Source organism: Aspergillus brunneoviolaceus, assembly GCF_003184695.1.
Source record: "Aspergillus brunneoviolaceus CBS 621.78 unplaced genomic scaffold BO95scaffold_73, whole genome shotgun sequence".
In the NCBI taxonomy this organism is placed as follows: Eukaryota; Fungi; Ascomycota; class Eurotiomycetes; order Eurotiales; family Aspergillaceae; genus Aspergillus; species Aspergillus brunneoviolaceus.
In genome coordinates this window covers 21193-41420 of record NW_020290803.1, presented here as the reverse complement: position 1 = coordinate 41420, position 20228 = coordinate 21193, and the positions used below count along the sequence as shown (strand labels likewise).

Here is a 20228-nt window from a genome sequence, read left to right as displayed (position 1 = left end):
ATACTATTCGTATGTGACATGAATCTGGACATCGGCACAAAACTCAGCAACGGTCCATTGGTCGGACATGTATTCTATACCCGTTATGATCTGCACACGGTGCAAGATCACCTTTCCCGGTTGAATTAATATAAGCCTAATGATTGAATTGGTGCTACGTGATTAGTAGATTGGACATTCCTCTCAGATGGAGTCAACCGATAGCGTAGACCAAACAGCCCCGATACCCCAACCCTGCAAAGCCGGAGAAGATCAGCCAGAATACACGAGAATCCCTTCGTATCCCCCTTGCCAAGCGATAATCTCCAAAGCTCGGAGCCGACGACCGGGGAAAATGCGGAGTCTCGTCGATGGGTGTCGATGGGTCTGGAACGACCGGGGTTTAACCTTGCGGTTCTCGTAATGCCTTGCTTGTGGTTATTGTTCGGTCGCGAGTGTATAAGGTTCGGTCAGAGCGTCTGGTTTGACGGGAAACTTGCCACCGCCGAACCAAATTCCGTCCGAGGAAGCTGTTGCTCTGCTCGGTGGATTCCTCCGAGCTCCTGACAGCTTGCTTTTGAGCTCTGTAGCAGCATTGCCGCAGCGATCGAAACGCAAGCTTAGCGTACTTTGACCTATCCAAGATGACCCGTCTTTCGTGCCGACGCGCGATCGAGCTGAAAGCGACGCTGCAGGACACCCGGGCGGAGGTGCACACCCCAAGTGATGGGGACTACGCGGATCGCATTCGCGGTCTCGAGCTGGGTGAGGTCGAGTCGGTATGTCTGTATGCATTTAAGCTGGTGTCATGATTGACAGAGCCAGGGCGCCATCGTGCAAGTCACGACCACCGACGAGGTTTCGCGCGTTCTCAGCTACGCGACTCACCACCACATCCCGATTATCGTCCACGGTGGCGCCTTTGCAACGCGTAGTTCATTGGGGGAGGAGGGGGGAATCATCATCAGTTTGGCGCGCATGTCCAAAGTGGTGGTTGATCCGGCATCACGCACACTGGCCGCTCAAGGAGGCGCGAGATGGGAGGATCTCGTCGGCGTTGCGGGCGCATCGGGCCTCACGGTCGTTCCGGCCACCGGGGATGATACTCCAGCCGACGCAGGGACTGGAGCAGGAAGTGGCTGGTTGATGGGGTGCCCTGGCGCGATTATCGACAATCTAGTGAGTGTCAAGATAGTCTTAGCGGATGGGAGCATTGTCACAACGTCGAGCACGGAGAAGCCCGATCTCTTTTGGGCGCTGCACCATGCCGGAGGGGTGTTCGGTCTTGCCACTGAGTTGGTCTTTAGGGTGTATCCTCAGGGGAGGAAGGAAGGGCCTACGAAAAGCAGTGAGGCAGATTGTGGTATGTTCCACCGCTTGAAAGTCCCCTATCGCAGGTCTTAATTTACTGTACCACACTAATCGGCTCAGGGGCGAAAGACGGCTTAGAAGACTCTGGCGAGGACGATCTACCACGCTTGCAGAAACTGAAAAGGCAATATGACCCGCATGGGCTGTTTGGCAACCTGGACAGTGCCTCCTTGGACACGCGAAAATAGCTCATCGGGCGGATTTGGTCATGTCTGACGTTGCTATGCTGACAATGGGCCATGTCGATGTACGAGTCAGCACAGCTATCACTGACTCTGTTATTTGTAATTCAATAATTCTGCTGGTATATACATCCACCACTTTTTACACAATTTCTTTCCTCCCGGGCCTCGCCATGATATCCAGACACAGCGGGCATGTGTTCCTGCCACTCATAACCCAGCCATCCAGACAGCGATCGTGGAAGACATGTCGGCATGGGAGCAGGTAGATCAGTTGCATCTTGGTGACGACTTCCAGGCAGATGGGGCTACACACGACGTCAGTGGCTTGCTATTTCAGACGCGACAATCCTCGACATCCGCGACCCGCACTCACCAGACAGCAGGGCTGTTATAGCCCATCAGTCTGCTCCGCTCCGTCTGGATGGAAGCCCACCAGTCTCCGTAGAGATCCTTCACCACGCTCTGCTGGAAGTAGAGCAGTCGCCGTTCCTCCGAGTTGCGACTCGAGTACGGGAGGATGGGCTCGAAAGCAGTGTTTGGGGGTGTAAAGTCTGCCTCGTAGCGGCGTTTGACGATGACCCTGGTCGCGATCAGCATTCAAGTGAAGACTCAGCTAACAAGCCCTGACTTACAGCATGAACACTGTTATCGACAGGACAATGATGTACAGAACACAAAGATAGAGTGGAAGTTCGTCCTGCTTAGGCGGGAGGGTTCCATACTCGGCGTGGACCCAGGCTGGAGCCCTCAACGGCGGCGGGCGAGGGCTGCTGGTGGCTGGTCGTTGTACGAAGGGCGGTGACATGGTTCGTGGACAGACATTCGACGACCTTTTGCACGAGAAGGTATTCGTGCAGCACAGCCGTTCATCTTGATCGTAAAACTGGAGCCTGCAACAGGAGTCGAGTACGATTCATTGTCTGGTTTACGAGCCAACAATGAATAATATAGTGATCTGGGGGCTGGAGACTTGATATTCGGGAAGCAACCCGACCCCGGGAACTGCTCATCATTCTCATGTGATATACGGGGTGCATGAAGGGGGAGATCAGGGTGATCATGCTGAGGCTCCAGCCTTTTACTGGAAATGGACTGTAGCCATGGATGCAATACGCGGGGTTTTATGGTTTGGGTTCGCCGCATCCATACATTGGCCCGTCACGCGACCCCCCACTACAAAGCCCTCGCGGCCGTCGATCCCCTCCCCCATTCACCGCTTCTCACACTCCACACTCGGAACCATGTCTTCCTGTGAGACGTGAGACTCGGTCTTTTCACCATTCTGAATCAACACGATGTCAGTAGAGCTGGATCGGAGACGAGGGGAATGCGAAGGCCCAGGCAGTTCTAGCCGATGTCTGGGCTGTGCTCGCGACGGCCCACGCCTTATTCGGCTGAACCAGGGCACCAGATCTGCCTTCACGAATAGGTGAGCTGACAGGGCTGAGTCACTGAGGAATCACGAGCCCCCCGCAAGAGATGTATAAATCAGGCCCTGCCAATCCCCAACCTCGATTGGCAGGCAGGAGATCATTTCCCAACGCTCACATGTTATGCACACACCATCATGACCACTCGAAATCGTCGACCACATACAGTGTGGTTGATAGGTGGTGGGGTCGAGTCCTTGGTTGCTGCCTCTTGTCTGATAAATGAGGCCAAGATCCCCGGCAATCGAATCCGTATCCTCGACTCAAGGGGTCAGCGACAGCCTAGTGGCACTATCCGAAATACCAAGTCGACACGCAAGCGGTTGATCACGTCTAGTACGAGTCACTGCCAGGAGCTGCCATGCGCATCAGCCCAAGAGCCGCATCAGCCTCAGCCCCTCGACGTACCCGCCTTCCACCATGACGAAACCCCTGCGACATGCACCCGAGACCGCACCGAGGCCTTCATGGCAGAGCCGATCCATTTCCTCGGTCATCTCGGCCGCAAACAGGTCTGGCGCAAGAACCGCAAGGACATCCTCCACTTCCTCCTGCAGGACGAGGAAGCATACGAAGGGCTGAGCATTCAGCTGGTGTTCGATGAGTCCTTCTTCGACACCTACTTCTGGAGGCTATTCTCATCAAGGTAAATCCCGCCTTTCCCTGACGCATCCTGTCTCCGACTGGAGAACCCGATGCTAAAGGGGGTGATGTCGGGCTTCAGCTTCGGCCTACGCCCATCGCACTCCGCCGTCGAGTTCCATCGCTACATCAGCAAATACCTGGACGAGGTCATCGGCAACAGCATCCAGATCGCTGACCCACTGCAAGTCTCCCTACGGAAGACCGTCCTCCAGCCGCTGCGAGCCTACCTTCGCAACCAGGGGGTCGAGTTTCACAGCCTCCACGTCACCGATATCCACTTCCACCCGGACCACTATCCTCAAACCGCCAGCGGGATCCAAGCGGTTGACCCCTGCGGAAATCCTATGGTCTTTCCTGTACGCGCCGAGGACATCCTTATCGTGACCCTCGGCTCCGCCGCATCAGGCATCGCGACCGGCACCCCCGCCAGCCCTCCGCCCGCCCTCTCCACCAGCACCCAAAGCCTCCTCGACGATCCCAGCTGGGCGCTGTGGATTGCCCTCGCCAAGAAGTCCTCGCAATGCGGCAACCCGGCCTCTTTCTGCACCCATCTCCCGGAATCGCGCCTGGGGATGTTCGTCATCCACCTGCCGCAAGCCGAGTTCAACGCCCTCCACCACCGCGTCCTGGGCACCCATCCCGCCGTCGATGCCACCATCGCAGAGAGCAATTGGTCATTGAAGCTTGTCTTTCCCCAGCAGGCGCAGCAAGAGCACGATGAATCCCACCGCTCCATTTTAGGCTATGGCTTCACGCCGGACGCACCGGGCCACCACATCCAGAAACCCATGCCCGCATGCAGCGGCGACGAGATCCTCGCCGAGCTCCTCAGCAGCCTCAACATTCCACCCGCGCAAATCATCCCGAAGGCTAGGACTGTGCCTTACGTCCTCCCGCTGGGATTGTCGCCGCTCCTTAAGCGCGACCCCGGCGATCGGCCGGATATCACCCCCTCGGATCTGGGGAATCTGGCGCTAGTGGGCCAGTACGTGGAGATCCCCGAGGAGACGGCGCTGATGACCGAGTACAGTGTGCGGTCGGCGCAGCTGGCGGTGCAGCGACTGATGGGGGGTTCGTCGAAGGTGAATGTGTCCGAGGTGCATAAGTCGTTTCTGGCGGCGAGGTATGGGCGGAAGGGCGGGGTGGTGTCTTGTCGGTAGTTCGGCGGTGGGCATTACGTTCGGGGTGTGCTCTGGGGATGGGCATGAGGGTTTGACTGATCGTTAACCATACCATTGCTTGTTCTTCATATAATCACACATCCACTCCATCAGGTCCGGTGTCTACCCCCTGGTAAACTTGCAGCTCAAATCCAGATTCCAACGAGAGGGAGCGAGTGTAAGACCAGACCAGGAATAACACTATCTACTATTGTTGAATCGTAACACTCCGGTCCTGCACCACTGGACGCTGCCACCTCACTTCGACTCCACCCTCGCCAACCCCTCAAGCTCGCCCCCAACAACCCTAACCGCCTCCCGCCACGCCTCCTCGTCCCCGCACAGCCTCGCCCGCAGATACGCCCACGTCACCCGCTGCACCACGCCGACCCGCTCGACGCTCTCATCCGTCGTCTCCCTAGCATCATACCCCGCGATGCCGCCCAGCCCATGCGTGGCCGCCGCCACCGTCAACAGACTCTTCGGCGCGGGGCCGTGCACGTACGCATCGGCATGCCACTCGGGCCCGCGCACCGTCAGATGCGGCGACGCGTCGGCGTCGCCGACCGCCACCAGCGCCGGGGTGCGCATCTCCGCGAAGCTCGAGTCGCGCAGGAAGGCGTACCGCTCGGCCGCCGCGGGGCTGAGCGCCTCCCCGCCGTTCCCGATCGGCGTCAGCAGCACCCCCGCTTGGATGCGCGGGTCGAAGAGATCGACCACGCGGCCGTCGGCCGGGTCCGTCAGCCGCATCCCCAGGAGCATGGCGGCCGTGTGCGACCCCATCGAGTGGCCGGCCACCGCGATGCGGGTGTGGTCCACTCGGCCTTTGAGCATCGGGGCGAGCTCCTCGATGAGCGCCAGGTGGTCAAGGATCAGTTTCATGTCGTCCACGCGCGAGCGCCAGAACAGTGGGGCGCCCGCGACTGAGGGGTCGAGGCTGAGGGACTTGGAGCTGAGGTGGGTCGGTTGGACGACGATGAAGCCCCGCGCGGCCCAGAAGTCGGCCAGTGGGCCGTAGCCGTGAAGCGAGGAGAGGTGGTTCGAGGGGCCGTGGCCGTGCGAGAGGAGGATGAGGGGGAGGGGCCCCGGGCTGTTGCCGGTGGTGCTCGGGGCGGTGATGCGCATGTGGAGGTCGATGATGCGGTTGGGGGCCGGCAGGATCACCGGGCTGATGGAGATGGTTTGCTCGGGGGCGGCGGCGGGGATCTTTGCGGCTTGGCCGATGAGGGCATGGTCTTGCGGACGCCGGGCGCTGGAGGTGCTGGAGGTGGTGATGGTGGAGTGGTCTTGAATGGCCATCTTGGGGTTTGGTCTCTTTCCTGTCTTGAGTCTGTGTGTGAGTGTGTTCTTTGGTAAACGCTGGTGGAGTGCATTTATTCGGATGGAAGGACGAGCTGTATTTATAATATCCATGCTTCGGCTTCGTCGCAGTAGGGTCTGTAGGGATTTGATGCTGTCAGACTGTGTCAGAGCTTATAACTTAAGACTAACAAGATACTAAGCCCAGCCAAGAGAAACTCGCGCATGCCATGATATACTTTAAGCGACCATCGAGGATAGCGTCGGAGTTAGACTCGGTCCAGAACCCGAGGGTGCCGTGACTGTCCCTTATCTCCATTAACTCCATTGCTTAGAAATGTAGTCTCATTCTGGTCAACTAATTCCATCAAAGTCGGAAAATCAGTCTCAGTAGCATGCAAGCTGGATAGTACAGGTGTAATGGCACAAGGTCACGCCCGGCGCCAGGCCAGCAACCCTTCGCCTGCCAGTATCTCCCGACTGCCTTGCTCTACCCCCGTCTCACCATGTCGTAAACAAAGCACATCATCCCTTGGATCTCACTTCTTCACACTTGTTTCATCCAGTACCTCCTCTCCGAGCTTTAATATGTATGCCCTTCACCGAGAAGCCGGTAAACCGCCTTGGCCGCAATGACCGTCGAATAGATCCCAACGCAGAGAAAGCCCATCCATTCGCACACCAGCAGCACCCGCGTGTACGGATCGAAGCACCACTGGATCACGGTGGCCGCTCCCTCACAGACACACAGATCCTTGCGCATGGAAAGCTCGTCCTTCAGGGCTCGGGCCCACAGCCCGGTCGCAGGGAGGGTCTTCCAGAACAGGAGGTTCCACAGGTAGTCGGTCGCGATGGTCGAGTAGAGCTGGGCGAAGTAGGTCGACACGAGCAGGCCGCAGCGGCTGTGGTTGATCAGGTAGGAGATGCTGCAATACAGGAGGAGGCCCGCGGCGAGGGGCGAGGAGTCGGTGATGGTGGTGAGATGGCGTTTGATTCCTGGAGCGAGGTTGGTGGTCATGATGAGGGTGAACGTGAGGACTACGAGCTGGTTGATGAGGGCGACGATCTGGGTCATTGTGGTGCTTGTCTCGAGGGTTTGGTCTGATCTCGAGGAGTGAGGTTGATTTCGGTGGGTGGAAGTGGAGGTGCTGGAAAATTGTAGAGTAGAGGAGGAGGTTGATATTGGGTTAGCTGGTGATAAGTGTTATGTTTTGGAATGATGGAGTGTGTTGTGCGACGAATTCTGTTCTCATGTTCTTCGGTACGGGAAGGGGTCGTATGTACAGGTTTGGCTTCCGATTGCGATTTTCACTTGCAGTACCATGAGAACGGCGCTATTCCCACATGAATGCTCCAGTCATTCATTGCCACCACGTGTGGCCCCTGTGATGATGGATCTCCTTATCATATAGATGAAGATAAAGGAGGGAAACCGGTGAATGTAATCACCTCACGCTATCAAGTCGATGTACCCAGTACCGCTCCCACTCCTGTTCGGTGTCTGCCTTCTGTCATGGCCCAGTGCCCTTGTCAGGCTCATCTCATCTAATTGTCAGGATAATGCTGGAGTGATTTCCAATTAGCATTGGGGAAGACACCCTGCTGCACACGCCGCGAGGGCTGAAGTACTGTACTCTTTTCGCGGTCGGGGGATCGAATGATCATTAACTGGCAATGTCCGCATTCCCCAAGAAATTTTAAAGATTTGATTGTCGAGTTGAGCGCATAGTTCGTATTTGAGACAGTTGGAAAGATCTTATATTGCTGGCTAGCTCGATGATAAGGGATGTTGAGCGAGAAATATCGAAAGGGCGAGTGACTGGCCCGGCTGCCCAAGTTATATACCCTTGGAAAGTCCGGTCCTCTACTTATCCATGCTCAAGATAGAAGCTGATCATTTCCGACCCACCGTTTCCGAAGGAACCTTACGCTAAACATTTGAAGTCCAGAAATTTTCAACTCTGAGTCTGCATCAAGGATTCTTTTTTTTTTTCTTTTTCTTTCTGTTGTTCCCCCTTTGTTTTTTCTTCAAGGGAATAGCGTTGCCATGCCCGGACGCGTCGAAACCGAGATACGCCTTTACCAGGAGCGCGCTGAGTGTATCATATTTAGGCAGACAAAAAAATCATGAGCTTGAAACTTCAAAGTTCTAAAGAACGGGACCAGGGCATTTGAAGCGAGTTCGAGCACGAATACGGAAGCGTAAACACAGCCAGCTGCGTGGCTCGACTGGCTTGACCCGTCGATTATCTTATCTCCAAGTGATCTCGGACTCGGGTTCGGCTTCGTATTCGCACAAGAGGGTCTAGAGTCACGATGTCGGTCGGCTACAGCTCTTCTTATCCCAAAACATGCAGTGGACCAAAGTACCAATTTTAGAATTGTTCTTGAAGATCTATACACTGCTGCCTGCACACTCGCAAAGCTTGATTCAAGAGTTGAAGTCTGTGTCGTACATATATTTAGCATTCGCACCTCAATTCTGCGTGTTTAACGCTGACTTCGATCCTACTACTCTATACTCACCGATCCAGACAAAAACAATCGAAATGACGGAAACAACCCTTTATGCTTATACACCGTCCGTGACGTGCGCCCTGCTGGCGCTGTTTCTCTTCCTCGGTGCCACCGCGTACCACCTCTGGTTGCTAATTCGGAAGCGCGCATACTTCTTCACAGCCTTTGTGATCGGTGGCTTAAGTATGAGCTGCGTTTTTCTTTCTTCTCCAACCCAAGTCTCAGCTAATGCGGTCGCAACAGTCGAGACAATCGGGTACGTCGCGCGGGCCGTGAGCGCCCACCAGAAACCGAACTACAGCGTCATGCCCTACGCCCTCCAGAGCCTCTTCATCCTGATCGCCCCGTCGCTCTTCGCCGCCTCCATCTACATGATCCTGGGCCGCATCGTCACCCTGACCGACGGCGACTCGCGGTGCTTGATTCGCGCGCGCTGGATGACCAAGATCTTCGTCCTGGGGGACGTGCTCGCCTTTCTGATGCAGTGCGGCGGTACGATGCACCTCCCCGGACTCTATTCCGCAAACTGGAACTGACAATGTCTCGCAGGCGGTGGTATCCTCTCCAGCGCCAAGACCAGCAGCACGCTCAAGCTGGGCGAGAACGTGATCATCGTCGGCCTGGTCGTGCAGATCCTCTTCTTCGGCTTCTTTGTCACCGTCGCCGTCGTCTTCCACAGGCGCATCACCGCGAACCCGACGTCGACTGCGATGACGTTGTGCGTACCGTGGAGGAGATATCTGTGGGTGCTGTACGCGGCCAGCGGGCTGATTCTGGTTCGCTGTCTCTATCGGGTCATCGAGTATGCGCAGGGCTCGGCGGGGTCGCTGCAGAGCCATGAGGCGTATGCTTATGTCTTCGACGCGGCGCTGATGCTGATCATGATGGGAATCTTCGTGGTGTATCATCCGAGCCAGATCCTTGAGCGCGGAAAAAACATAGCTGAGATGAACCGGCTGTATGATAGGGTTTAGTGGGGAAGTGGAATGTTGCGTTGTGGTCGGGTGGTTAATCTGGATTCATTTAAGGCTTCGCGTGCCTTTGCAACATGTAACCAAAGTACAGCGGCATTAGCATACAAGACAATATGGCCGAGCGGTCTAAGGCGATAGACTAGAAATCTATTCTCTTCGGAGGCGTCGGTTCAAATCCGACTGTTGTCGTTTTTTGCATTTGGTGGTTTTTCCCTGGGTGGGTCTTCGCGGGAATAGCTTCATGGATTGGACTATTTGCATTTTGATGCCTGATTACACAGGCAGAAGCAAGTGAGGAGCGCAGTGATATGTTCCTCCCTTGAGAGGCTTTGATGTATCCATAAATCCAACCATGTATCTGCGCTTTCCATGAGCACACTCAAACAACGTCGGAACATGTCACTAGTTCGTGTTACCCTCTTCCACATGCTGAGCCCTCCCACTCCACTCAGCTTTGACCTCCATCGTCTCGCCCTCCACGCCTTGCACTGACTTGTACGCGACCTGATACACTGTATACCAGGGCCGCTGGAAAAGACCATCCAATTCCTCCAGCGACCTTCCCGTCGTATCCTACTCACATTAGCCCAGCAAGATTTTCACCAGAGCCCAACGAACAGGGGCGACTCACCGGCATCGCGAAGTAGACATAAACCAGAGACACCAAGCAGACGCAGGCGAAGAACACAAACGCCCCCCACTGATGCGTGGCCGCCAACAGACTGGGCATCGCGCGGGAGCACCCGAAGTAGAAGGCCCAATGGAGCGCCATGGAGATGGAGACATTGAGCGACCGGATGCGGATGGGGAACACCTCCGACCCGACCAGGTACGGGATACTGAACCAGCCGATGCTCCAGGCGACCGCGTGGAGGAAGATGGCGACGATGGCGGCGGTCGAGGCCTGCGACGCACCGGCAGATGCCCGAATCTCGGCCGTAGACATGGTCTGCGTGGCGCCGAGGTACGCGGCCACGAAGACCAGGGTGGTTAGCTGGAGGCCGATGCCGGCGAGAAGGGACCGCCGCCGGCCGAGGATGTCGACCATGAACAGGGCGAAAAACACCGTGCTAGTGAACTTGACAATCCCGTAAATGCCCGTAGTCAGGAAGGTAGTCTCGTCGCCCAAGATGCCCAGGTAGGCGAAGATGCTGGGCAGGTACTGCGTGATGGCGTTGGCACCGGACCACTGCGAGAACAGGGTGGCCATGAAGATGAGGAAGAATCGGCGGCGGTTCTCGACGGGGACGAAAGTTTCTTTCAGTAGGTCGAGCAGGCTGGCGTTGCTGGTGGATTCCATTTCGTGGAGGATCTGTGCGTCCATCCCTGCGAGTTCGGTCTGGACCACGGGGTGATCTCGAGGGAGGCCGCGCAGGCGAGACATCGCTGTGGTTGCCTCGTCTGATCTTCCACGCAGGAGGAGCCAGCGGGGTGACTCGGAGCAGAAGAAGGAGCCCGTGATCCAGATAACCACCGCAGCCAGTTGTAGGAGGGTAGGGAGCATCCATTGTATGTCCACGCCCGGATACTGTTTTGTGACTCCGTAATTGATGAAGAATCCCAGCACCACGCCTAGTTGTTGGCAAGATGCAAACAGGATGGTGAGAAGTCCGCGAATGACTTTCGGCGAGATCTGGAATGTGAATGACAGTTGAGAACAGGAACATGGGGCTGATTGTACAACTTACCTCGGTGATGTAGACAGGCGGCACAATTGAGAGAGGTCCAATACCCAGCCCCACGATGAATCGCGAGGCATACAGACCAGATAGATTGCCATGACAGAGGCCTTGACCGAGAATGCCTGCCAAATAGACGAGGGTAAAGATCCGGAGGGTCCAGCGTCGACCTAGCTGATCATTGACGGGCGAGCACTGTTTTAGAGTTGGTGCATAGTCAGATTAAGCCAAGACTGCCCCATGGCTAGTCTTACCCCAAGGCATCCAAAGACAGCACCGGCGGTGGCGATGGAAACAATCCAGCCCTTGGTATTGGAGTATTGTGTGGGACTCTGCGTGGCAAGACCAAATCGAACCTTGAAGTGAGACTGCGAGACTAGAGATGCGATGTTTCCTGGCATGCACGGGAGATATCAGCACTTTACACACTCTTTAGGTGAAGCAATACCTAGGTAAAGTGATACCACTTACCCTCATCGAACCCCTTCGATACTCCAGCGAGAGCAAACACACATGTACAGAACAGAACATGGCGATTGAATGTGCCCTCGGGGGCATCCTTCATAGCCTTTCTCGCGTCTGCAATGAGACCCATCGTGATGGTTAGCGTCTGCAAATGCTTGCCCAACTTCACCCCACGGACGCATGAGAAATATAGATCTTCTCCATTGTACCATTCCCTCGCCCCGCATTTCCCCAGCTTATGCCAACCCTGACCACAATCCTAATGCACCCCCCGCTCGACATCCCTCGTCGGAGAAATCCCGGCCAGCCCCAATGAACTGCGTCGATATTTATCCCCGTTCCCAGCCCAGTCATCATCCGCCGCCGTTTCTTCGCGACAACCAGTGCCCGGACCCGACCACCACGATGAACTTCTATCCTCCGCCCCCAATCATCCAAGCCGAGGTCTATGTGCGCATCCCGGACTCCCTCCGGTGCACCGGTCAGCCCACAGAATGGCGCCCGGGATCCGCCAACCCCGCGTCGGATATTTTCCTGGAGGGGCCAACCTACGTCTCCAACGGGGACCTGTACCTCGTCGACATCCCGCACGGCCGGATCCTGAAAGTGGACATTGACAAAAATGTGAGCGAATGTGTCCGGTGGGACGGCGAGCCCAACGGGCTGGTGGTGCGTGAGGACGGATGCATCGTGGTGGCGGATTACAAGCAGGTAAGGCATACCCGCCCACCTCACCTCCCTCTAGTGCAGTGCGTGCATCTTTCAGGACCACTAACCAAAGGACCCACAGGGCCTGCTGCTCTTCGACCCCTCCACCAGCAGAGTCAGCCCCCTCCTGCCCCGCCGTAACCTGGAGCGCTTCAAAGGCCCCAACGACCTGATCATCGCCTCCACGGGCGACCTCTACTTCACGGACCAAGGCCAGACGGGCCTCTCCGACCCCACGGGGCGCGTGTACCGCCTCACCCCGGCGGGAAAGCTCGACACTCTGGTCGCCAACGGCGTCTCCCCGAACGGGTTGGCTCTGTCCCCCGACGAGCGGTTCCTGTACGTGGCCATGACGCGGGCCAACGCCGTGTGGCGCCTCCCGCTGTATGCCGACGGCACCACCAGCAAGGTGGGGTTGTTCTTCCAGTCATTCGGGTGCGCGGGGCCCGACGGGCTGGCCGTCGATGAGGAGGGGAATCTTTTTGTGTGCCACCCCAGTCTGGCATCGGTGTTTGTCGTCGATAGGGAGGGGGTGCCCAAGGCGAGGATCGTGAGTGCGGTGGGCGGTGGAAGGAATTTGACGAATTGTACGTTTGGGGGCGTGGATGGGTGCTCGTTGTTTATTACGGATAGTATTGAGGGGGTCGTGCAGGTGGTCAGGTGGCATTGTCGGGGGCTGCCTGTTGCCCGGGGGGTAAAAGGGTAGTAGTGTCTATGAGAGAAATCTCAGATTTTGTACCGAGAAGAGTTACGATGTAGATTGGTGAAGTGCGTAGTGTTGTGAGTCGGGTCATCTTGATGCTTTTGGCTCATACTGACAATAGTATGTATAGGTTGATAGGTGAGTCACTGATATCAGGCAACAGCTTCAATCAACGTTTCTCGATACCTTCCACCCAAGAAATCAATTCCCTAAGGACTGCACTGGGCAAATGCTAGGGTGGACGATGCGTGCCCTAAAGACGCGGCGGGAAATCTCCGACGAGCACTGGAAAATCTCCGGGCAGCCCTCCGAGCGCCGCCAGGTTATAAGGGCCATCCAAACCATTCTGGATAGTACCCCACACAGCAAAGGCACATCTATCTTATCATTATCTACTTTGCATTGCGCCTAAGCCATCTCGCCGGTTCATCCCTACAAACAAACCACGACAGCCACCAAAATGGGCTCCATCACCCCCCTCCCCACAGACCAAACCCCTCACCCCGACCCCCTCTCCAACCCCTTCCGCGCGCGCATCCTAGCCGGCGAGATCACCCCGCTGATGTCCATCAAGCTCATCACCAGCAACGAGATCCCGATGATGTGCAAGATGGCCGGGGTGCACGCCCTCTTCATTGATATGGAGCACTCAACGCTTGACCTGCACCAGGTGGGCCAGCTGATCCTGGCCTGCAACTACGCGGGCGTGTCAGCCGTGGTGCGCAGCCCCAGCAAGTCCCACTGGCACATCAGCCGGATCCTCGACGCGGGGGCGTCGGCGGTCGTCGTCCCGCACATCGAGACCCTCGACGAGGTGCACGCCCTCGTCAAGTGCGCTAAATACGCGCCGCTCGGCGCCCGCGGGTGCACCAACAACCTCCCCGCGTTCAACTTCCAGCATGTGCCGACCCTGACGCAGAATGAGGTGCTCAATCGCGAGACGATGCTGATTCCTATGATTGAGACGCCGGCGGCGGTGGAGATCGCGGAGGAGATTCTGGCCGTTGAGGGCGTGGATGGTGTGCTGGTCGGGTCGAATGATCTGTGTGCCGATTTGGGGATCCCGGGCAAGTATGATAGTGCCTTGTATCAGGATGCGGTCACCAAGGTGCTGCAGGCGGGGAGGAAGGCGGGCAAGCCTGTGGGGATCGGGGGGATTGGGAGCCGATTGGATATATTGGAGAAGTGGTTTCGATTGGGCGCGTCGTGGTCGTTGAGTGGACAGGATGCGTCGATGTTGCAGGCGGGGTTGAGGCAGATGGCGAGGAATTACGCGGAGATTGGGGAGAGGGTCGCCAAGTCGACGTGAACAGGTCATAGATATAGGGGGAGAATGTTTGTCAGATTATCATACAGTCATATATGCATCATGTGATAGAGTGTCTTCTGCATCGTCGCAAATGTTCATAGACTCTCATCGTGCAGCAGCGAGGGATAAAACAGCGGATCCCCGTACGCGTACTCGCCCAGTCCGTATTCCGTGTTCCAGAAGGTGCTGTCGTCGAAGATATCGAGCGAGAAGAGCGAAGGATCAAGCTGGGGGTCATTCTCGAGCGGAGGATCATTGTTGTTGCTCGAGTGCAGTTTGTGGTTGAGGCCGAGGGAGTTGGCTGGGTAAGGATTGGCATCTCCCTGCACTAGCAACTCTTCCTGTGCAGTTGCTCGCTCGTGTCGACAAGCCTCATCCCACTCCCCAGCCGACCTCGGCACCGTCCGCATCTTGCTAATAACGTGCGAGCGCAAGGCCTCATAAACGGCGATGTAGTGCACTGCATCCGGTAGCTCCTTGCCCATCCTCTTCAGGGCCCTTTCGCTCTGCTCCACTGCCTCAACGGCTTGCTCCCGCACGGCGGAGGTCGGAACCGCGAGAGACGAGAGGCAGAACATTACGGACAGCCCGGCTGTGAAGAGCATCTGGAAATAGCTACGTGTGTACGTGATCGTGTTGGCGTCGAACAACGGGCAGAATGTCTGGATTGTCGTAATCGCGTACTCCAGACAGAGCGACAGCAGATCTTCCGGGGGTGTGTTGCCCGATTTGGGCACCAGGTCGATCGCCTTGCGCACCAGCAAGAGTCGCTCGCTCATGAGAAGCAGGTCATACCACGCCTGCATCTGGTACAGGCTCTGCGGAGCGGGGAACACGGGTGCTGAGAGACGCCACTCCTGCAGCTCCTGAAGCAATTCTTCCAGGTCACCGTATATTCTCCCCGACGCCGTGATGTCCTGCATCGTAGCAGGGTAGACTGGCGACACTGGGGCCTCCTGGTGCCGAAACCTGGCGCGTATTTTCGAGGTGATCTTCCGCAGCCGTACGCAGAGGAAGAACACCGACATCTCCGTCGTCGTGCCTGGACTCCGACACGCAATCGCCCGGCAGATGGAGTCGAGATCCGGAAACGAGCCGGATGCCTCTGCGGCGTCGATTTCCTCGTCGCTCGCGTCCGCGGGAAGGCCAATCTGGATGTCCTTCTCCGCGATCGCGAAGGGCCGGTCCAGGGTGATGGAACTGTAGCGGTCGATCATGTAGCATTCCCAGAACACTCGTCGTTGCATTTGTTGATGCAGGAGGCTGCTTCGACTCCCGGGCTTTGAGCGGGGTGGCCTGTGAAGGTTTTGCTCGATGCACATGCGCATGCAGAGTGTTGTGAGCTCCCAGATGGATGTTCCTGGATGAATATTAGCTTTTCTGGTTGGTCAATAATTGAAAGGGAGTTTTTCAGTACCAATGTGATGATATATACCAAATCTCACCACTAAAAGTAAGTCTTGTATTGAGTCTAGTCCCTTGGACAGTACGTTGAAATCCACATGATCCATGGCAGCCAGGAAGTATCCATATGGGTGGCTCGTGTGTCTGCCAGATCGGTATAGAGGCACTGCTCCAATGGCAAGAATCATAAACACTCGGAAGTCAGTCAGTCGTTGCAGAGGGGGTGGGAGATTTGGCCGGGACGCAGCGCCGTGAGCACCCGAGAAAACTGAATGATAGAGCTGTTGGACGTCGCGGCGCAGCAAGAAGGGATTCTGCACGTGGGAGCCATTCAAACTACGTTCCTTCAGCCAAGCGTCTCAGTCAGCACCAGGCACGTTACCTACTAGGCGTTAAAGAGTAAGTGTGCTTCCTCCGGCGGGGGCAGAGAATTGGCTCGGATGGAGGTTTCCAGTACCGCTGAGGGCTTGGACAGGTTTTGCAACAGGCTGACGTTCTGGTCTCTCCACCTGGTATCTGCAAAGAGCGTGCTCATGAAGCTGAGATAAAGATGTTAGACGATACACACCCGGAATGTTGAGGACATACTTGATCCCCGAGAACTCCACCACCCTAGGAGACGGGTCTGCCGGCGACGTCCATGCATGTGTTGCTTGTGCTGGGGTTTCCTGCTCTCCAAGAGATCTCTCTGCTGGTGCAGTGAAGACAACCGGTGAACGCACTAATAAGACCGGGGTATTCGCTTCACTCGCAGCCTCAGGCGATTGGGTTTCCTGCGTCTGCTGCTCCAGTTCCCAGATGTATCTTCTCCTGTCAGCAGTGGCGTGTAATTGCAGTATTGAGCACATACTCGCGTGAGACAGGCTCACTGCCATCGAGACTGACTGTGATGCAACCGGCTCCTGCTCTACTACAAGGACCACATTTAGGACGCTCGTTGTCGCACTATTATGTGGTCAACTAGGCCCAGTCGTTGCTTCTACGGTGGATACGTGGAGAAGCTGAACCATACCTTGGTTTTCTTGGTATAGCATGATTGGCATGCTGGGAGTCTGGGTAGTTTCAACTTGAGGCCGTCTACATCAAGCATGGTGCACTTGACTTGCGGAAAAAGGAGAAGGAGATCTTGGCATGCAGCCTAACAAGCTGGAATGAAACTCGAGGATTTACATCATGATATAAAAGAGATTTCGAGTGGGGGGAATGCGGGGGCCCCGCGTATGGTATCGTACGGTACTTTACTTGGTCCTCGGCAATTCTACTTCCGAGATGGATGAACGATTTCATTCGAAGAATGAAAATGTCTCTTGTCTAAACTCCACTCCATTTCCGACCTCCCCATCAACTGCGTCGCAAGAGCACACATTCAAGGTCTGTACAGAACTCAAGCTAGATTACATATCGAAACCCATTCAAGATGGCGCGCCGCGAGTCTTGGTCCAATCTCTGCATGGCAACACCATCATTCACCTCCATCGTGGTTGTCAACTCCTCGAACCTTCTGTTGGCGCGACGAAGCAGAAAACGCAGCGTTAGGATACACGCCATTCCGAGACACTCAAAAGCGAGGATGCATCCCCAAGAGACCCGATACGTGGGTTCGTACTGGTCCAACCAGAAGTAGTTCGCAAACAGCGACGCCACGTTGGCGCAGGTGTTAGCGATACCGATCGCCACGGCTCGTTTGGCCGGGGGCTGGACGATGGTCGAAGACAGCCAGGCGTAGGTGGTCGCATAGACACCGTACGTTCCGCAGCAGATCAGAAAGGTGAAGGCGTAGCGCGCCCACTGCTGGGACTCTGGTACCGCAATCAACAGGATGGCCGCAAGAATAGCCACCCCCTCCGACACGCCCGCAGGAATGGAGCGAGTCTGGCGCTTATCGGCCCACCAGCCCCAGCCTACAGCCCAGAAGAAGCCCACGACGTAGGGTGGGGATGTGAGCAAGAGCACGACTGTGTTGTTGGAGAATCCGATCTCTTTGATCAGTGTGGGGAAGAAGTGGGAGAAGGAGATGGTGGCCGTCGTGGCCATTTGCATGCAGGCAAAGATCCAGGTGCGCACGTCCTTGGCGGCCCAGATCAATGCCCGGGGCAGGGGCACTTTCTCATCTTCCAGCGCGTTCTCCGAGCCTGCGTCCTCGGCGAGACGCGCCTGCGCCACGATCCGTTCGGCTTCAGTCAGCCATTTGGTCGTGGCGGGGAAGTCGGGTAGGAAGGCCATGGCTACGAGGGCTACAACAACGGTGGCAAGCCCTTCGATGATGAACAGCCATCTCCAGGATGCGAGTCGCGTGGTGTGGTTCATTCCGGTCAGGATTCCGGCGGTAATCAGTCCCGCAAAAGCGTTGGACAGCAGGATGCCCGACACGAGCAATGCGGTTCGCACTCCCAGTTCCTTCTTTGTGTACCAACAGCTGAGGAAGTAGATGGCGCCGGGGAAGAAGGGGGCTTCGACAAAGCCGAGTAGAAACCGGACCGCCATGATACTGCCGACGTTGTGGGTCGCTGCCGTGCATCCGCTCACGATGGCCCAGATGATCATGCATGAAGGCTGTATATCGGGTCAGCTCCATCGGGCGCATTTCGCGAACAGGCAGATTTAACATACCAAGTAGATGGAGGGTCGAAGCTTGGTCATGAGCATGGTAGAGGGGACTTGCATCAGGATGTACCCCACTGAAAAGATGGAGATGACGGTCTGATACTCCGCTCCCTTCAGGTGGGTGTCTTCTTGCAGCCCATAGACTCGAGCTTGCGTGATGGAGTTTCGATCCAGATAGTTGAACAGGTAGATGAGCAGGACCAAAGGTAGGATCCGACGATCGATCTTTTTCAGCAGCTCGCCCTCTGTCTTGCGCGCGAACTCTGGATCGTAGCCCCGGTAGGTGGCCATCACCCCGGAACCTCCGTCTGCTGCACAATCTTCGACCCAGACATTCTCGGGCTTAACTTCATGCTCCAATTCGTCTTTCCTGGAACTGCGCACACTCATCCCGAAGATAGGGGTGGATAATACAAGAAAAAGGATCGGATTCACACACCGGGGGTCAGGCAAAGTTCTATAGGGTACAAATGCAGGAACAACAGTCGCTTCTTTCTCAGACCGGCCTGGAGTATTTATCAGGACCTTCAATTCCGAGACACCTCGTGGGGAGAGGAATCTGGGGAAGTTTGGGGAAAGGGCCCAACAACCACCGCGAGAGACGGAGAATTGCCGACAGAAATGGGGTTGGCTAGGGTTGGCTCCAGACCGGGTGGGGTCGCGTCTCCTTGCGGGACATCTCCGACATCAAGCTTTTACCTCGTAGTGTACATCATACGATTGGTGTGCAATCGAGCCTTTGCTCACTTGACCAAAGTTGCGTTATTTGTTTCTTTCAAATACTGACTGTGGATTATCAACAAGCATCAGACGCCACGCCTCCTCTGACAGCCATCCCCGCAACGCGGCCAGCTCAGCATCTACATCCCCTACCTGCAACTTCCCACCACCTGTGACCACATGTGGCCAATCGCTTCCCCAGACTATACGTTCTGGTGTCTGCTCAGCCATTGCCCTGATGACTGGCTCCATTCGCAGGAAGTCGTCCGGACTGCGACGGTACAAAGCCCCGATCTTCACGTACAACCTTCCCGACCCTAGCAGATCCATGAAAGCACGGAAATCCGACGTGTCTATGTCATCTGGCTCCGCACAGCCATTATGATCCGCGATGAGGATGATATCCTGCATGCTCTTATCTTCTATGAGGAAAGGTCTCAGAGAAGCCCAGACTGGTAATGGAAGCTGAGCCGAAATGGACCACCCCAGCACACGCACCCCGTAGGACCCAGCCAATGCTCGGAGTTGGCTCCGCACGAGCTCTGGCTGGTCCCTGAATTGCCCATAGACTCCGTGGATGCGAATGCAGCGCGCCCCAACCTCGTGCCATTGCTCGAACTCCTCCTTGGTCAACCGGTCCAGCTCCGGATCGCAGCAGATGGTCCCCCGGATGGTGATCGATGGGTACAACCTCCGACACTCGGTGAGGTGAGCCAGAAAGCCTTCATAGCCATCCTCGATGGAGGCCTGCACGAGCATCAGCTTGTTGGTCTGTCGGTGCTGTACCATCCTCTCGAGCGTGGCCGGTGGAGGGGTGTAGGCGCGCGTTGGCTTGAACGGGAAACGCTGTGGGTCCAGGCAATGGAGATGACTGTCCCACGCCTCGCGGGGGAGCATTGAATTCGGCATTGCGGTTATCTGTAAGGTATGACTGAACGACAGCTTTGTCATTGGCGGCATCCGTGCACTTTTAAGCGAGATGCGGCGCTCGGAAAATACCCGATGTTCTTGAATCAGTATTTACTAGTAATGCCACAATACCTTGGCAGTTGCTCCACTTCTTGGCGAGTTGGCCG

At 56.3% G+C, this 20228-nt stretch overlaps 11 protein-coding genes and 1 non-coding gene across 12 annotated transcripts; 7 read left to right on the top strand and 5 right to left on the bottom strand.

The window, feature by feature from the left end:
• Positions 1-484: 484 nt before the first annotated feature.
• BO95DRAFT_485183 (FAD-binding oxidoreductase) lies at positions 485-1668 on the top strand. The gene is made up of 3 exons (XM_025590388.1): positions 485-758; positions 805-1342; positions 1411-1668. The coding sequence occupies exons 1-3, from the start codon at positions 624-626 to the stop codon at positions 1536-1538; spliced, it is 801 nt and encodes a 266-aa protein (XP_025438347.1). The 5' UTR covers positions 485-623; the 3' UTR covers positions 1539-1668.
• A 6-nt stretch (positions 1669-1674) lies between these two features.
• Positions 1675-2602, bottom strand: BO95DRAFT_485182 (RING finger protein; the record flags this gene model as incomplete). The annotated part of the gene is made up of 3 exons (XM_025590387.1): positions 2168-2602; positions 1909-2115; positions 1675-1840 (listed from the first exon to the last, which is right to left on the bottom strand). The coding sequence occupies exons 1-3, from the start codon at positions 2338-2340 to the stop codon at positions 1675-1677; spliced, it is 546 nt and encodes a 181-aa protein (XP_025438346.1). The 5' UTR covers positions 2341-2602.
• Positions 2603-2890: 288 nt separating this feature from the next.
• Positions 2891-4982, top strand: BO95DRAFT_255688 (uncharacterized protein). The gene is made up of 2 exons (XM_025581476.1): positions 2891-3611; positions 3690-4982. The coding sequence occupies exons 1-2, from the start codon at positions 3103-3105 to the stop codon at positions 4768-4770; spliced, it is 1590 nt and encodes a 529-aa protein (XP_025438345.1). The 5' UTR covers positions 2891-3102; the 3' UTR covers positions 4771-4982.
• A 46-nt stretch (positions 4983-5028) lies between these two features.
• On the bottom strand, positions 5029-6069 carry BO95DRAFT_372165 (alpha/beta hydrolase family protein; the record flags this gene model as incomplete). Its single annotated transcript, XM_025582987.1, has 1 exon — positions 5029-6069. One exon carries the CDS (start codon positions 6067-6069, stop codon positions 5029-5031), a length of 1041 nt encoding a protein of 346 aa, XP_025438344.1.
• Positions 6070-6565: 496 nt separating this feature from the next.
• Positions 6566-7342, top strand: BO95DRAFT_255658 (uncharacterized protein; the record flags this gene model as incomplete). The annotated part of the gene is made up of 1 exon (XM_025581475.1): positions 6566-7342. A coding segment is annotated over one exon (609 nt), but the record flags the coding sequence as incomplete, so codon positions are not given.
• A 1276-nt stretch (positions 7343-8618) lies between these two features.
• On the top strand, positions 8619-9560 carry BO95DRAFT_421864 (RTA1 domain-containing protein; the record flags this gene model as incomplete). The annotated part of the gene is made up of 3 exons (XM_025584576.1): positions 8619-8769; positions 8830-9078; positions 9136-9560. The coding sequence occupies 3 exons, from the start codon at positions 8619-8621 to the stop codon at positions 9558-9560; spliced, it is 825 nt and encodes a 274-aa protein (XP_025438342.1).
• Positions 9561-9667: 107 nt separating this feature from the next.
• On the top strand, positions 9668-9749 carry BO95DRAFT_t266. Its single transcript has one exon. It is a non-coding gene; the product is annotated as a tRNA-Ser (tRNA).
• Positions 9750-9857: 108 nt separating this feature from the next.
• BO95DRAFT_505623 (putative transporter) lies at positions 9858-11834 on the bottom strand (the record flags this gene model as incomplete). The annotated part of the gene is made up of 5 exons (XM_025591165.1): positions 9858-10133; positions 10192-11193; positions 11249-11434; positions 11494-11633; positions 11711-11834. 5 exons carry the CDS (start codon positions 11832-11834, stop codon positions 9963-9965), a joined length of 1623 nt encoding a protein of 540 aa, XP_025438341.1. The 3' UTR covers positions 9858-9962.
• Positions 11835-12105: 271 nt separating this feature from the next.
• Positions 12106-13118, top strand: BO95DRAFT_505620 (SMP-30/gluconolactonase/LRE family protein; the record flags this gene model as incomplete). Its single annotated transcript, XM_025591164.1, has 2 exons — positions 12106-12415; positions 12495-13118. The coding sequence occupies exons 1-2, from the start codon at positions 12110-12112 to the stop codon at positions 13116-13118; spliced, it is 930 nt and encodes a 309-aa protein (XP_025438340.1). The 5' UTR covers positions 12106-12109.
• Positions 13119-13430: 312 nt separating this feature from the next.
• On the top strand, positions 13431-14424 carry BO95DRAFT_505613 (HpcH/HpaI aldolase family protein; the record flags this gene model as incomplete). Its single annotated transcript, XM_025591163.1, has 1 exon — positions 13431-14424. The coding sequence occupies exon 1, from the start codon at positions 13576-13578 to the stop codon at positions 14422-14424; it is 849 nt and encodes a 282-aa protein (XP_025438339.1). The 5' UTR covers positions 13431-13575.
• A 95-nt stretch (positions 14425-14519) lies between these two features.
• Positions 14520-16372, bottom strand: BO95DRAFT_421861 (fungal specific transcription factor domain-containing protein; the record flags this gene model as incomplete). Its single annotated transcript, XM_025584575.1, has 3 exons — positions 16215-16372; positions 15842-16164; positions 14520-15784 (listed from the first exon to the last, which is right to left on the bottom strand). Exons 1-3 carry the CDS (start codon positions 16361-16363, stop codon positions 14520-14522), a joined length of 1737 nt encoding a protein of 578 aa, XP_025438338.1. The 5' UTR covers positions 16364-16372.
• An 845-nt stretch (positions 16373-17217) lies between these two features.
• BO95DRAFT_435400 (MFS general substrate transporter) lies at positions 17218-20061 on the bottom strand (the record flags this gene model as incomplete). Its single annotated transcript, XM_025585183.1, has 4 exons — positions 17218-18381; positions 18439-18808; positions 18872-18991; positions 19220-20061. The coding sequence occupies 4 exons, from the start codon at positions 20059-20061 to the stop codon at positions 17218-17220; spliced, it is 2496 nt and encodes an 831-aa protein (XP_025438337.1).
• Positions 20062-20228: the final 167 nt, after the last annotated feature.